Raw genomic sequence first — 16762 nt, 5'->3', positions numbered from 1 at the left:
ATCTGTGCCATGCCCGGTAATGGGCATGCAGTAGTCCTAAGTCAATATTTATTAATTATTGAATAACCATTATCGTGGTCTCAAAGTTCGCTGCAAGTCAGTAGCATTGCAGGTTACCCCTGTAAAAACGGTTTCCGTTAGAGCAAGGGAAGCATCTCCCGCATCACCCGTTCTTTCTCACCCAGGTAGCTAGATCTTTTTTCTTGAGCCCGTAGTTATTCAGGTACTAGAAAAAATACACTAACTTTAATTTGATAACATTTTCCCCTGCAACCACTTGCTAGGTCAGTCCTTAAAGGCTTAGGCAGCTGCTTTGTGTAAATCAATAGTTCTTAACTGTGCCTATATTTTGAATTACCTGGGAGTTAAAGAAAAATACTTGAGGCTTCCTGTCTCTCCACCTACCTGTTCCTTCCCACACCAGGGTTTTTGACTCGGGTGGTCAGAAATGGAGCCCAGATTCTCCCAAGTATTTCAGATACTCTGAGGTGACCCTAAGGTTCTGCTGGGATTGAAAATCACTGGTACAGATAGACTCTTAACCAAGTAGCAGTGGTGCTAGTGTGGACCCGATGAATATGTGTGCTTATGGGAGGGGCTTTTATTTTTTTTATTTTTTAAAGATTTTGTTTATTTATTTGACAGATCACAGGTTGGCAGAGAGGCAGGCAGAGAGAGGGGGGAAGCAGGCTTTCCACCGAGCAGAGATCCCTAAACCCAGTTCGGGGATCAATCCCAGGACCCTGAGATCACGACCTGAGCTGAAGACAGAGGCCTAACCCACTGAGCCACCGAGGCATCTCTGGAAGGTGCTTTTTAAATGTGGAGGAAAAGATCAGGTCAAAGCCCTGGCTGTCATGTGGGGAGCTCACAGCAGAACGCTGAGTGACAGTGACTCCCCTGGACAGTCACTCAGTGTCCTTACAGACAAGCCATGGCGCCGTGTCATCCTTCTGATGTAGCCGCCTGTGGCCACCACAGGTCACAGGGCACGTGTGGTGTAGGAACGTATATGGTGTTAGACAAAGACTTGATTGCTTCTCTTTTCCCAGCTCGGCCCCACTACAATGTCGTCATGTTTGATGTCGACAGCAAGGACCCAACACTGGGAATGAGTTGCCCACCACCAGCTTTTGTGGACCAGCCTTTCCTGCAAAAGGTCAAAAGCATCTTGACTCCTGAAGGTAGGAAGTACAAAAGGTTGCGGTGGGAGGTGGGATGGAGCCTTTAAAAATTGTTTTCTTTTTAACGAAAAGTGTGCATAAGTGTGTAGCTCGATGAATTTCCCCGAAGTGAACACATCCGTGTACTCTGAAAACACAGAACACTTGCAGCCCACCAGAGGGTCCACCCCTCACCTCCTCCTATAACTCCTCCTCTCCAGGGGAACCCCATCCTAACTTCAGTCGGTACTGCTTAGTTTTGCCCATTTTTGTTCTTTGTGTAAATGGAATCTTACAGAATATATTCCTTTTGTGTTTTTCTCTTTCATTAACATGATCTTTGTTTCATCCATAGTGTGTACATTGTTCCTTTATACTGTGGTTTAGTATGCACTGTGTGACTATACCGTATTCATTTCCCCATTCTGTTGTTGGTATTTGGATTGTTTCCTATTTGGACTTTTATACGTAGTCCCTGCCCTGGTGATAAAGTCCAGACTCCTCCATCTCTGCCCCCAAAAGGAACCTGTGCATTTGTAAAGATCGGTGCTTGCCATAAGCATGAGACGTGCCTCCCAGCCACCAAGAGCCTGCACCAGTGACCTGGTGTCACCAGACACTGGCCTTGATACAGGTCCCTTCTCCTCTAACTTCCTCAGGTGGCCCAGGTACAGTCTGCTTCCAGGTAGCCTGCACCTGGGGCCCTCCAGGCCTGGGGAGTTCTGGTTGGTCCCAGTGTACCTGCTAAGCCTCCAGTCCTATGGAGCCCACCAGCCCCTAGCAAACCTCTTTCAGGGTGCTACTTTCTTTGGACAGCAGTCAGTCCCCTTTCAGACCGGCTGCCAGCGGGCGTGAGCTTACCAGTAACGAGGGCTCCAGTATGTCTTGTTGAGCACCACCCCAGGTGGCCACCTGACAGTCCAGACACCCTCCAGCTTTCCCTTCAGGGCGACGGTGCGTGCCGGACTAGCTTGCACGTGGGATTTATACACATGCCTTGTAGCTGAGACAGCCCATTCTCTGGCTACTTTTCCAGACACTTGCCCTCCTCCCGGCTCTGACTGCCCTGACTTGGGCAGCTTGTACATGCGCACTGCGGCCCCTCCAGGCTTGTGGAGCTCCTGCCTATGCCGTTACATGCTGATCCTTGTGGACAAAGGGATCCCAGCCCCAAAAGGCCTTCTGAGGCAGCAGCTGGAAACTGAAGGCACCCAGTCCAATTTGGGACTGGCTGCCTGATAGGGTTGCTGGCTTTTCCACCACTAAGCAGTGCCAGGGGCATCTTACTGCTTGGTGGGGCCTGGGGTTCAGGCTCTAGCCCCAGCCTAGCGGGCAGGCCATTTTCTCCAACTCTGCCTTTTAGGGAACTATGAGCATGAGGTTAGAATGAGGCAGATGCAGGGATCCCAGATAGCCCCCTTTTCTGGGCCAAGCCTGTCCTGTCATTTTGCTCCTCTCAGCTGCCACCTCCTATGCCTGGGCAGTGGGCAGCCAGTTAGCAAGCCTTGGTCTTCAGGGAACAGCCCAGGCCCCTAAAGTTCTGGATGATCTCTGGCAATTCAATGGACTCAGGGTGTGAAGAGTTTATACCCTGAAAAATATTTCTGAGGCTCCTTTTGATACTGGGAACTTTCAGTCCCCGTTTGGACCAACTGCTTGTGTCCTGGGCTCCTCCAACAGTCAGGCTTTCATGTGTCTCTGTTGGAGGCTGTCCTCATACAGTGACTTACTCATTTCTGCCCTTGCAAGACAGTCCAGAGTTTTCTAGCTCTGCTTCATTGGGACCTTTCATATTTTTGAATGCTTGTGCTTGGAATTAGGCAGAGTTTCGCACATCTGAAAGCAGGCACTTTCCCTGTGCGGGGTGCTTGCCGAGGGCCCAGTATGCACTTTGTCATCCCAGGGGCTGCAGCTGTAACTTTATGGGACTGTGGGCATCTTAGTGAAGAACCACGTGCTCAGACTCCAAGGTGGTAGGATCTCACACCCCAGAAACCATTAGGAGGTATGAGCCAAGCTCAGCCACAACATAGCCTCTTGCGTGGAGGAAGCCCAGCCCCACCAAATCCTTCCAAGGGGGTAGCTGCAAAGGGACAACAGTTCCCATTTTGACGGGCTGCCCTACTGGGATCCCAGGTTTCTCCAGTGATCAGGGCTCCCAGGTATCTTTTATTGGAGGATATCCTGGCCAGACTGCTTGGATGCTCTCTGGCAGGCCAGTTGAATAACCTTTGGGTCTTCCTTCAGGGGGTATTCCCTATTGGGCTTGTAGGGCTTTCTGTTGGGCATAAACCCTATCCCCTAAGAGTTCGCTCCTGTGCTCTGGTGTCTCCCGACCCCTGTCCCATACTAGATCCTGGCTTCCCTGAACAGCACGCATATGCCAGATGCACACATTCAGCAGACTTTGGACAGCAGGGCCCTAGAGTCACAGGGACTAGGACTGGACCCAGCGAGTGGCGTAATAGCCTCCAGGAAGGACTGAGTCTACCCCCAGTAATGACACCGAGGCAGCAGATTGCTGACCATCCCCATTCGCACTTGCTACTTGATCAGGCTCTGGTTCTTTAGCAAGCGGGACTCACCGGCGTCTCTACGGGAGGGTCACCTGCCAGACGCTCAGCCCGCGCTGATGGAAGGAATGCGGTATGCTCCAGCTCTGTCTTCAGGGAGAGTGCGTGTATTTGTATAGCCTAAGACTTAAAATTAAGCCCATTCCTTGTTCTTCACACATCTGCACTTGTGTCGGCCTCTTGACCTTGCTACATTGCGGGTACCTGGCAACCCTGAACTCCTTGGCACGTGCATACACAGTATACTCCCCCAGAGCAGGCTGTGGGTAGCCCACCCTGACCTGGGAAACTGCCCTCCCCCAACCACCTGCATGCCTCCAGCTGGAGGGATCCCACCCCCAGAAATCATTCTGAGGCAGCTGCAAATTGGCAACAGTCAGTCCCCACTTAGACTTCCATCTTGATCCCATCCTGGGCTGCTTTTGCAACCAGAGCTTCCAGGTGTCTCTTATTGGAGGCTATGTGAGCCAGCTGTCTGTTCTGCCCTGGCACGGGAGTCCAGTATCTTGCTCTGTCTTCATGAGGAACAGGAGTGTTTGTGTAGGCTAGGGCTCCCAGTTATGCCCACACCTTGTTCAACAAGAGCTTGATCCTGTGATCTTGCCCTTCCAGACCCTTACCCTGCTCAAGATCTCTGCAACCCTTGAATGCACTGTGCCTGTATGTGCAGTACATACCTCTCAACCAGCCTTGGACAACTAGTACTCTGCACACTGGGGAAGCTAGGCCCAAGCCCAAACCAACTGCGTAGCTACCCAAATAAAGAGAGCCTGCCTCCTGAGAAAAAGGACTCTGAAGTAGCAGCTGCAAATAGGCAACATTTAGTCCTCATTTGACTTGCTGCCTGCTCCGGGCTGGGCTTCTCTAGCCGTTGTCAGGGCTTCCAGGTGTCTCTTCCTTTTTTTTTTTTTTTTTTTTTTTTAAAGATCTTATTTATTTATTCACAACTAGACAGAGAGGAGGAAGAGAGAGAGAGGAGGAAGCAGGCTCCCCGCTGAGCAGAGAGCCCGATGCGGGGCTCGATCTCAGGACCGTGGAATCATGACCTGAGCCGAAGGCAGAGGCTTTAACCCACTGAGCCCCCCAGGCGCCCCCCAGGTGTCTCTTCTTAATGGCCCCACCCTAGCAAGTCAGTGAATGACCTTGAGCTCTAACAGTGGAAATTCCTCACTGAGTAGGGCTTGTCATTAGGCATAAGCTTTGATCTTCAAGACCTTGCTCTAAGCATAACCAGACGTGCCCCCTGGGTTTCTTATTGGAGGATTCACCAGACAACAGCCCAGCCCGGTCTGACAAGGCAGTCTAATATACTCTCATTCTGCTTACGGGGGGATGTGGGCACCTGCGGAATACGAACAGGAAGGGCTAGCTACGAGCCTAGGCCTGTACCCCAAGAGTCTTCCTGTGGGCCAGCCTCTCCAGGTCTGTGCCCAGTGACTGCTTCAGAGTGATTTTAGGGGGCTGGGCTCCCCCCACCCTGAGTCTGGTTCACAGAAGTAGGCTCTTGGGGATACAATGTCATCTGCCTCATTCCAAGACCTAACCTACACAAATGTCCATATTCCACAAAAAGGCAGAACTAGAGGAGTCTTGATGGTGTTGCCAGATCAAGGCTGGAGAGAGAGCCAGGATACCCCAATAAGAGACAACTTGGGGGGGGGGCACCTGGGTGGCTCAGTGGATTGAGCCGCTGCCTTCGGCTCAGGTCATGATCTCAGTGTCCTGGGATCGAGCCCCGCATCGGGCTCTGCTCAGCCGGGGAGCCTGCTTCCCCCTCTGTCTCTGCCTGCCTCTCTGCCTACTTGTGATTTCTCTCTGTCAAATAAAATAAATAAAATCTTTTAAAAAAAAAGAGAGACAACTTGGGAGACTTGAATCGTGGAGAAGCCTGGGACTCCACCAAGCAACCAATCCAAATGGGGACTTACTGTCAACTTTACAGCTGCCACCTCATAAAGATTTTGAGGCTGTGGCCTTCATCCACCTTGGAGCTTCTGAGGTGTTTTCCATCCAGTCTGAGCTCCAGAGTCCTGCAGACAAACACCTGCTGACAGAGTGAGGCTGTGCACGCACAGGTGGCATAGGTCGGGGAGCTGGGGACCTGGACCAGGACAATGTCAGGCAAGGCTGGCTCACAGAGGGGCTATTACAGGTACCTGGAGTCGGGGAGCTGGGGACCATTGAGGACCTGTGGATAGAATTCAGAGGATGTGTGCACTTGGATGGGAAAAAGATCACATCTTTAATTTCACTAACTTCGAACCGAAATTTAGCATTTCCTTCAACTATAAATGGAGACCAATCTCCACAAGATAACCATCAGTAGTAGTAGCTGTACCTGTGATTTTTTTTTTTTTAAGATTTTATTTTATTTTATCTGACAGACAGAGATCACAAGTAGGCAGAGAGGAAGGCAGAGAGAGAGGAGGAAGCAGGCTCCCAGCCAAGCAGAGAGACGGATGCAGGGCTCCATCCCAGGACTCGATCTCAGGACTCAGTTATCGAGACCGGAGGCGAAGGCAGAGGCTTTAACCCACTGAGCTGCCCAGGCGCCCCTGGACCTGTGATTTTATTACCAACTGGAATCACTAAGATTTTTGTATCACATTATAATAATGTTTTAAAATATTGTTTTTGCGCCTTATTAATTCAAAATCATGGTAGATGTTGGGTCTGGCACTAGATTTTGTTGTGTAATGAATTAATAAAGCATATACCTTAGTGTATCAGAAATCTTTAAAAATATTTTATAACAGGGGCGCCTGGGTGGCTCAGTGGGTTAAGCCGCTGCCTTTGGCTCGGGTCGTGATCTCAGAGTCCTGGGATCGAGTCCCGCATGGGGCTCTCTGCTCGGCGGGGAGCCTGCTTCCTCCTCTCTCTCTCTCTGCCTGCCTCTCTGCCTACTTGTGATCTCTCTGTCAAATAAATAAATAAAATCTTTAAAAAAATATATTTTATAACATTATAAATTGCCTTCCTTTGTAATTCTATATATTTTATTTTGATGCATTTCGAAATGTTATTCTAATAAGAGGACAGTCCCTAGACTTCACCAGATTGGCAAAAGTTCTACACAATGCCTGTCACTTAACAGGAGTGTTCTAAATGTCTCTTCATAGTCCTGACAATTTTCCTATACTTTTGGTACTGTCTTGAGTCTATAATTATGTAAAGAATGAACTGGAAAGTCTGGCTACATCCTTAGGGGAAACCTGACTATATTCTTTAAAAAAAAAACAACTTATTATAAAATGATTTATTATTTCCCTTTAACTTTTCATTCTCTGAAGAAAGTTTGAAATTTATCTCTTGAAGGTATTTTGACATCATTCCATTCCTTCTAAATACCTGCTCCTGTATACTTGTGACCATAGCATGTAAAGCAGGGAACGATGATTTGTAATGTCACTTTAACTCAGTGATGTGTGACTGTGATTCTAAGACCCAGCTTTTCACGGATCACGCCTTCAGCTTTGAAATGAGTTTGAGCCGTGATGCAGAATCTTCTTCGCTTTAAAAATGAAAAACAAAAATATTTTTGCAACTCTAATAAGGGGAAAGAGGAATGATGAATGTGTATATATCATACATATAAAAGTTTAGATGCAGCATATGTACATATACAAATATAGAATATAAGTAGATTCTTCTTATGTTCCCACTAAATCTGTGCTATATGGCGGGAGGGGAGCTGGTTCGAGCATCTGAATAAATGTGCCGTCAGTAAGAAGAAACCAGGATCCTCCTCCGCTTGCTCACCCTTGCTCAGCACCTGTGAAGAGTAGTGAGTTCTGACTACTGAGGTGTATCTGAAAGGACCTAAGAAACTCTTCCTTTTAGAAAACCCTCTATGTTCTTGCATAGTCACTGGCAAATGAGCTAATCTTTTTACAGTACTTTTTTTTTTTTTTTTTTTAGGATTTTATTGATTTGACAGAGACGCAGTGAGAGAGGGAACACAAACAGAGGGGTAGGAGAGGGAGAAGCAGGCTTCCCGCTGAACAGGGAGCCAGGTGAGGGGCTTGATCCCAGGACCCTGCAGTTATGACCTGAGTTGAAGGCAGATGCTTAACGACTGAGCCACCCAGGCGCCCCTCTTTACAGTACTTTTAAGAGTGATTTAGATATAGTTGCACTTTCAAGTATGATGGAGTAAATTGAGGCAGACCATTGTTCCCTCTAAAAATGAAAAAACCAAATAAACAGCAGAAACATCTCTATAAATCAATCAGAGAACTGTGTAAGCAAAGCAGTAAGACTGGAAGGGCCAAGATTTTAGAGAAAGGACTGCAAAAAAGTGAGCTGACCTCTTCCAGCTGTTCTTTCCCCGAAGGTGTGTATGGATCCTGGGTGAGAGGAAAGATACTGAACATCTGGGCTTTGCCTAGGCTAAGGACCATTGTTGGGGAACAACACAAGCAAACCAGTTATGCTCTGGGGTCTCACAGGACTGGAAAGACAAAACTGTAGTCTTAGCCAGGATCTCAGCAATAAGGGAATAGTGGGGACTTGGGAGACTCAGATAGTTTTCTTCTCAAAATTTTGCTGAATTCCAAAACTATTTTGGGGTAGGAGGCTGAGATGATAAAATCACTGTTTTTCAGAGGCTTTTTTTTATTTAGCATACTTTATTAGCAGAGATAAGAGTGAATCGTTTTTGGAGAAGGATGATATCACATAAGTACATTCAGTATTTCTTACACTTAATAATTGATACTTAATTTTTAATACACAATTATACTCAATAATCAATATTGAATATTTGAAACTATTAGGTATACCAAGAGTTAGGAGCTTTATGACTAAAAACCGAGAAAAAATACAATAGAAGCCATCCCATAGGTAATCCTGGATTACCTAATCCTAATCCAGGATTAGATAAGCAGACAAGGACTCTGAATAAAATGTTCAAAAAAATAGAGGAAACATGGATAATTTGACAAGAGAATTAGAATCTATTTTAAATTGGAAATTCTGGAACCAAAAATACAGTAACTTCAAGTTCAAAGTGGTCTGGGGGGAATCAGGAAGCAAATGGGGAAGTGTGTCTGTGCACACGATCGCTGACATTGACTCAGCCATGCCACAGTTGCATCTCTGGAGCATGTGGTCAGTGCCAGAATCCTGAGATCCAGTACAGACTCAAAGGATGTGTGTGCACATTTTAAAAAAGCAAACTTTTATAATGTTTCATACGTTTGTCTTCAAGAGTATACTCTTGGGATGCCTGGCTGGCTCAGCTGGAAGAGTGTGTGACTCTCAGGGTCATAAGTTCGAGCCCCATGTTGGGTGTAGAGATTGCTTAAATAAAACTTAAAAAAAAAAAAAAAAAAAAAAGAGTATACTTTTAAGTACTGTGTTGCAGTAAACAGGCTCTAGAACATACAGATGAGTTCTTTTTTTTTGAGAATAATTTCTCAGGAATTCTCCAAAATAATTCTAAGCACAGGTGTGTTTTTAAGTTTACTATTTAGAAAATGATTGGAAAACTTGTTATTGCTCTTTCTATAAAGGATGGGAGAGGGTGATTCTGCGATTACCAGAGAGTTTTCTTAAAATCATTCCATGCAGATGGTTATCATTGAGTTTGATGCCAGACAGATATCCTATAGTTAGTTTCATATGCCATGTTTCAGACCTGGGCCTGCTTAATACTAAAGTAGATCTTCTAAGCTGATAAAGATGATTTCAGAGTCACAGAAAATATGCTGTGAATATTTCTGGTTAATTTTATTTTCCTTTTAAAACAGGTAGAGTTCGATGCTTAATAAATTCAAAACAACAACATAACCAGGGCCAGAAGGAAAACTCATTTATTATTAATGTTAAAAATAGACATGCAGAGTGCCTGGGTGGCTCAGTAGGTTAAATGGCTGCCTTCAGATCAGGTCATGATCCCAGGGTCCTGGGACTGAGTCCTGCATTGGGCTTCCTGCTCAGCGGAGAGCCTGCTTCTCCCTCTCCCTCTGCCTGGTGCTCTGCCTACTTGTGCTCTCTCTCTGTCAAATAAATAAATAAAATCTTTTTAAAAAAAAATAGACATGCATTCTACCACAACATAGGGAAAAATCTGATATGACATGGCAAGCCATGGATGATTCAGAGTTGTTTGCTGGTAACACTTGTTTAAATTACTTTGCTTGTTTACACTTTGTAAGTAAAGGTACAAAGATAAAGTGCCTCTAAGAAATGCATTAGGAAATTCAAATGCAACTTCAGATACACTGGTGAGCTGAAATGACTGCGGAATCCCAAAATAAAATTTATTTAAATATTTAAGGGCAGTGATATTGACTGAGGTTTAAAGTAATCAAGCTGCCTCTGTTTCTTTTTGTTTCTTCATTTTATTTTTTTAAGTCACAAATTTCCACTGCTCATATTCTTTTTTCCCCTCCTGTTATCTTGAAATACCAGGTGAAAATCAATGCCAATAGGCCAAACTCTTGCGAGTCAATCTACAATAATAGGGAAACAGTTCAGAGAAAAGCAAATCTATAAAAATGGAAAATGTCTTTATTGTTTATAAGGTGACCAAAAGATTGTATAAATATTATTTCATGAGGAGTTTATGATATTCTTAGAAGACCTCAAGGAAGCAGAGATTATTCCTCCTCTTTTGCTGCCTGGGAAATGAAACCAGTTTTGAAAGTAAGTGACTTGAAGGTCATTAGGCAAGCAGAGTGCTTCCAGGATTCCCATGCTCTGGGAAGGCTAAAACATTTTCTTTTATTGTCACTTCCCTTATTTTCTTTCTTTTGTCTTCTCTGCTCATTCAAAAGCAAGCTTTAAAAAGCACAGTCAGTCCAGTCAATAAATTTATTGTGTGCTTGCCCTGTGCAAGGTACAGTGGAGAATTAAAAGGAATCTAAGGGACGCCTGGGTGAGACTCAGTGGGTTAAAGCCTCTGCCTTCGGCTCAAATAAATAAATAAAATCTTAAAAAAAAAAAAAAAAAAAAAGGGAATCTAAGACCACGTCCTTGATTTAAAGGAGCAGTTAAAATCACGATTCTAGCCTGGGTCTTCTCAGCTGGTATCCAATCTTTTGTTCACTATGTTGCCAAGTTCCAAACCTTCTCCATTTTCTTTACACTGCCAACTCCAGCATTGCTTCCTTGACCCTTCATATAAGACCTTGCTTGAGTTTTACTGACCATTTTGAGGTTATCTTGTGAATTTCCCTTAACTTCTCTCTTTTCCTTTTCGAAATCAGTCTACAGCTTTATTGTTAGTCACTTCCTTTCCTCTGGCCTCCAAGAAAGGATTATGTCTCTGTCGTGCCCCAAGCTCACCTCTGGTGCTCTTCCGACCCTGGTCCTTAGACCTCTGCAGGGACATCACCCATCCGTGTTTCCTTTTTGATTTGCATTTTAATCTCACGCTCATCCTGGCTCCTCACTCCTCATTCCTAAATTTGGTTATTTCTGATTGTACCTTGATCTTACTGCTGCTTGAACTGCAACTTCATGTGTCATTTCCCTTTACCATTGAATTTCTTTTCTTTTCTTTTTTTTTTTTTTTTGAAAGATGTCATTTATTTATTTAACAGACAGAGATCACAAGTAGAGAGAGAGGCCGGCAGAGAGGGAGTGGGGAAGCAGGCTCCCTGCCGAGCAGAGGGCCCGATGTGGGACTCAATCCCAGAACTCTGGGATCATGACCTGAGCCAAAGGCAGAGGCCCAACCCACTGAGCCACCCAGGCGCCCCTACCATTAAATTTCTTGAAAGTGGAATCTATAATCTGCAATTCCACTAAAACATAACTCTTACAATATGGATTCCACATCCATAATGTTACTAAAATACTTCTTGAAGATCAATAATGGTCTATGAGTCAACAAATTTAATGGCTTTTTCTAGCCTTCATTCCCACCTTCCTCCACCCCCACCAATTTCTCTGAAGCTTTTTAAAAATAATTTTAACAGGCTTTTTAAAAGTTTATATTTTCTTTTAGTAATCTCTGTACTCAGTATGGGGCTCAAATTCACAACCCCAAGATCAAGAGTTGTATGCTTTTCTGACAGAGCCAGCCAAGCACCCCTGAAGTTTTTGATGTTAATAACCATTCCTCTTTGTTTTACACTGCCCTATCTTCATTGTTATGTCTACTGCTCTGACCACTTTTTTAAAAAATTTATTTTATTAAGTAAACCCTACCCCCAATGTGGGGCTTGAACTCATGACCTCAGGATCAAGAATCGCATGCTCTACTGACTGAGGCAGCCAGGTACCCCACTCTGACCACTTCTTATTGGCCGCTGTCCTTATCCTCTAATCCCCTCGCTCTCCTAAGTGCCCTTTTCCTTGCATTGGTGCTTCCTCAGATTCTTCGTAGAGATGATAGTTGAAGCTGAGGATTCCCGTGCTCTGTGAATGCTAAAATACTCTCTCCAAAGAAAAGTGTGTATAAACACAAGGGCAGACTTGACCACCTTGCTTCTCTTTTTGCATGGGGCTCACTTGGTTGACGAGAGTGGAAAGAGAAATGGGTCTGAGCTGTCTTGGCAATGGCAGCATTCCTCTATCTATGACCATCGTGTGAGACAGCCCCTCCTCTACAACTGTGGCTCTTGCCTTGTTCTGTTGACTTTTCCCTTGCCTCTTCATACCTAGAAATGGTAATGGCGGCTTCTCTTCCTGAGGTATATCGGCATCTCTGCTTGATTGCCCTTGTGGTTTTAATTTATTGTTAAACTCTAATAAAGTAAATCATGATTGATACTAATAGATCACCTTAGGCAAATCTGTCTGCTAAAGTATGGGTGTGTATGTGTATACACACCCATACACGCTCCATTGTTCATTTGAATCTGTAACTTCACTCAAGTTTTTTAAAAGATTTTAAGTAATCTCTGCACCCAACATGGGGCTTAAACTCAACCCCAATATCAAGATTCACAAGTTCTACCAACTGAGCCAACCAGGAGCCCCTATAATATACTCAGTTTTTAATAGTTGCTTAGTCTTGTGTTTCTATGTAAGTTTGTAAGGTCTTGGAACAGCTAACACTGTTCACCATCTTTATATCCCAGACTTTTACAGAATGCCTGTCACTTATCTGATGGGTGAATTTATCTTCCTTGATACAGCACCCAAGACTAATATTACCATCTTGAGCAAGAAATTAAATTTGTAGTTGACCATCAACAGACGAAAGCCTCCTAAATCAGATAAGATTATCACAAGACATTAGACCTGACAGATTTCATCTATAGAATGCTTTAAGAATCAACTCCCTAGGGACACCTGGGTGGCTCAGTTGGTTAAGCAGCTGCCTTCGGCTCAGGTCATGATCCCAGCATCCTGGGATGGAGTCCCACATCGGGCTCCTTGCTCCGCAGGGAGCCTGCTTCTCCCTCTGACTCTGCCTTCCAGTGTCTGCCTGTGCTCACTCTCGCTCGCTCTCTCTGACAAATAAATAAATAAAATCTTAAAAAGAATCAACTCCCTAATTTCTATTATAAGGGCAAAATTATGCAGCCCATTTTGATAAAATATTGATCTCACCTTAAACATATAGCACTAGTGTGCCCAGCTTCACAATTCTCTTGCCTTCCATAAGTTACACAGTTCATCTCAAGATCAAAAGATCTTGTCTTTTTTAAAAAAAATATTTTATTTATTTATTTGACAGAGAGAGAGATCACAAGTAGGCAGAGAGGCAGGCAGAGAGAGGGGAGGAAGCAGGCTCTCTGCTGAGCAGAGAGCCCGATGCAGAGCTCGATCCCAGGACTCTGAGATCATGACCTGAGCCGAAGGCAGAGGCTTAACCCACTGAGCCACCCAGGCGCCCCGATCTTGTCTTTTTTAAATTCTTGCTATACTTGGGAATAAAAAGAAACTGACAATTGTGAACAATTAAAACAGTGCAATTCATAATAAGGACACTGGGGTGCTCCAACCAACAGATTCATTTTCAGATAAAAGGTCTTGGCCCGGTTTCAAAGATTAGTGAGTAAATGTATAATGATACATTTGAGTCAAAATAAAAAGGTTAAAGTATATCTGTCTTTTTTTTTTTTTAAAGATTTTATTTATTTATTTGACAGAGATCACAAGTAGGCAGAGAGGCAGGCAGAGAGAGAGGGGGAAGCAGGCTCCCTGCTGAGCAAAGAGCCCGACGTGGGGCTCGATCCCAGAACCCTGGGATCATGACCTGAGCTGAAGGCAGAGGCTTTAACCCACTGAGCCACCCAGGTGCCCCTATATCTGCCTTTTTAAATGATCCTTACCACTTTAGCCAATTTCTTAAATTAACCAGTCAACAACTAGTCCAAATTTCAATGAGAAAGAAAATCTGTAGTTTTTGTTTTGTTTTGTTAAGGTTTTATTTATTTGTTTATTTGATAGAGACACACACACACACACACAGTGAGAGAGGGAACACAAGCAGGGAGAGTGGGAGAGGGAGAAGCCAACTTCCCACTGAGCAGGGAGCCCAATACAGGGCTCGATCCCAGGACCCTAAAATCATGACCCGAGCTGAAGGCAGTAATGACTGAGCCACCCAAAATATTCTCATGGTACAAAATACCACACAATTAGGAAAGGTTTCCTTTCTGTATTAGTCTGCTGGGGTTTTTATAACAAAATACCATAGACCAGATGGCTTAAACAACAGAAATTTTCTCACAGTTGTAGGGGCTAGCAGTCCAAGATGAAGGTGGCATCAGGATTGGTTTCTGGTGAAACCTTTCTTCCTAGCTTGTGGAAGGCCACTTTCTCAAGGTGTCCTCACATGGCATCATCTCTGTGCCCACCCATATGGACACCAGCCCTATCAGATTAGGGCCTCACTCTTATGACCAGCCACATTTAAGCTTCATTACCTAAAGGCCCGGTTTCTACATACAGTCACTTTATGAATTAGGGCTTCAACATATGGATTAGGAGGGGGTGGGGAGGACACAGTTCAGTTCAAAACATCTTCTCTATTAGATTCCCAGCCCTTGTGTGTTTTTGTTTGTTTGTGATGCCCACATGGAAGCGGAGTCTCCATGTTGTTCTGCACCTGCTTTTCTCACCTTACAGTAACATATAGATATTCCAAGTCAATACACGTAGATCTACTTCATTTTAATGGCTGTATACTGTTCAACAGAATGGATATACCAAACATTTCCTTCTGTGGGACAGTTAAGTTTCTTTTCGTGGTTTTTTTTTTTTTTTTTCCAGTCTTGTTCCAAAAATCCTTTAAAGAATATTCTTAGAAAATGCCTTCATACAATTTGTGTAAGTTTATATATGGGATAAGTTTTAGAAGTGGAATTGTTAGGTCAAAAGGAACTTTGTGTACATTTTTGACATGTATTGTCACCCTGAACTTCAAAAAATTGTACCAATTTATACTTCCACCAACAGTGTTTTTAAGAAAGCTCCTTCTTCCCACCTCGTTAGCCTCTTACCCCGTAATACCACAGGTGCATACCTTCAACACCATATTGTCAAACTATTTAATCTCTGCCACTGAGCTAACACAAGGATCAACATTTCAAATTAGACTCACAACTCGGAAATCACAGATCTTACCTAATTTCAAGCTTCACTAATTTCCAAGGCACCAGTAACCAAGAGGCACAGACAAAATAGGATGAGATCCAGGACTCTTGGTGCTGTTCCTTGGGTCCTTTCTTCCTGCTTTGGATGCACCTCTGCCCAAAATAACGGAGGTGGTTTCTGAGTAAGGTATGCAGTCACCTCACTTACAGGAGGAACCAACTCAGTTATGAAACACAGCTCCATTACATGCTAAGTTCTGCAACTTACGTGATATTTTCCAGTCATGCACCTCAGATCCACAGATTCCTGCTGTGTTTACCATAAACAGTCCAGCCCAAGGCTGTCCTGCTAAAAGAACTCTATAGATACAAACTCTCCTACTGGGAGATACTAGTTTGTTTACCAGGAAGTCTGTTATTACCATATTCTAAGAATCCCGTGCTTGCTTGCTTTCCTAGGAAGCATTCCTCCATAATGGGAGGGAAGAGATTGCAGAGCTGCTGCTTATTAACTCTTTCCTTCCCAGTCACTGATAGATGAAAAATGGTATTTGACTGATGTTGACAGTTGTTAACATGCTTGTAATTGATTTGCATTTTTTTCCTGCCGTGTGGGAACAGAGACGATAGCAGCAAAATACTGAAATCTGAAAAGTAGGTGAATCAGTGACAATTACCTTAGCAGACTTGATACAGGAACCCTAAACTGACCATGAAGCAACGCGATTTACACGCTAAACCCTGTTCAAGGCTCAGGAATTGGAAGGGCTAGGTAGCTCTGAGCCTGATGTGAGCTAAAAACAGAAGGAATGATAGAAAAGTTGTTCAAGAATCAAATCCTCAGAATCCCTTCTCCAATCCAGTAGAAGCCTAGAGATTTAGTATTAGGGTAAAACAAAAGATCTCTGGCTCAGAGGACACCAGGCCCAGTTAAGGCGGAAGGTCTCATGTTGAAAGAGAAATGATAAGAAAATTCCGAGGACCAACATGTGAGTAATTGAAACTCAAGGAAGAGAAAATAGGGTATAAAAACAAATACTTCAGGCTGGTGAGACTGGAACCCTATATCCCGTGCTGTTTATATGCTTTCACTTACTGATATATCTGATTCATAGTAACTGTAAAATGACATTTTTCTGAGCTTTCAGATATGTTGGGGATAGTCAAAGGGACTTTGTTTGGGTGACTGAGGGGTGGGGCTAGTGTTACCCCTCCCCTAAGCAATCATACCAAAATGGTTGGCAGAACTGAAGAATTACAAGTTAAAACAAAACCAAGAAGGGACACCTGGGTGGTTCCGGCTGTTAAGTGTGGGGCTCTTGATTTTTGCTTGGGTCTTGATCTCTGAGGCCTGAGATTGAGCCCTGCCTCGCTCATCGGTTGAGATTCACTCCCTCTCCCTCTGGCTCTACCCCCATTCCGGGGACTCACTCTCAAATGCTCCATATACTTATAAATATGTGTATGTTATATATATAACATAGAAATATATATGTAAAATAAAATTTTTTTAAAAAAGGAATTATTC

At 44.1% G+C, this 16762-nt stretch overlaps 1 protein-coding gene across 2 annotated transcripts in view; it reads left to right on the top strand.

Moving 5' to 3' along the window:
• LOC132025351 (eEF1A lysine and N-terminal methyltransferase) overlaps positions 1–16762 on the top strand; it is a 30689-nt gene that overhangs the window by 9702 nt on the left and 4225 nt on the right. Inside the window, exons 7-8 of one of the 2 annotated variants that reach the window (XM_059412458.1) lie at positions 1053–1184; positions 6121–6684. In XM_059412458.1, the coding sequence (XP_059268441.1) occupies positions 1053–1184; positions 6121–6137 (149 nt within the window). In that variant the 3' untranslated portion in view covers positions 6138–6684. Of the gene's footprint in view, positions 1–1052; positions 1185–6120; positions 6685–16762 lie in introns of those variants that run through there. The other variant, XM_059412457.1, reaches the window with a different exon arrangement.

The sequence above is a fragment of the Mustela nigripes genome, chromosome 10, assembly GCF_022355385.1.
Source record: "Mustela nigripes isolate SB6536 chromosome 10, MUSNIG.SB6536, whole genome shotgun sequence".
Lineage (NCBI taxonomy): Eukaryota > Metazoa > Chordata > Mammalia > Carnivora > Mustelidae > Mustela > Mustela nigripes.
Note: the sequence above shows the minus strand (reverse complement) of the source record. Positions and strands in the feature narration are given on the sequence as shown.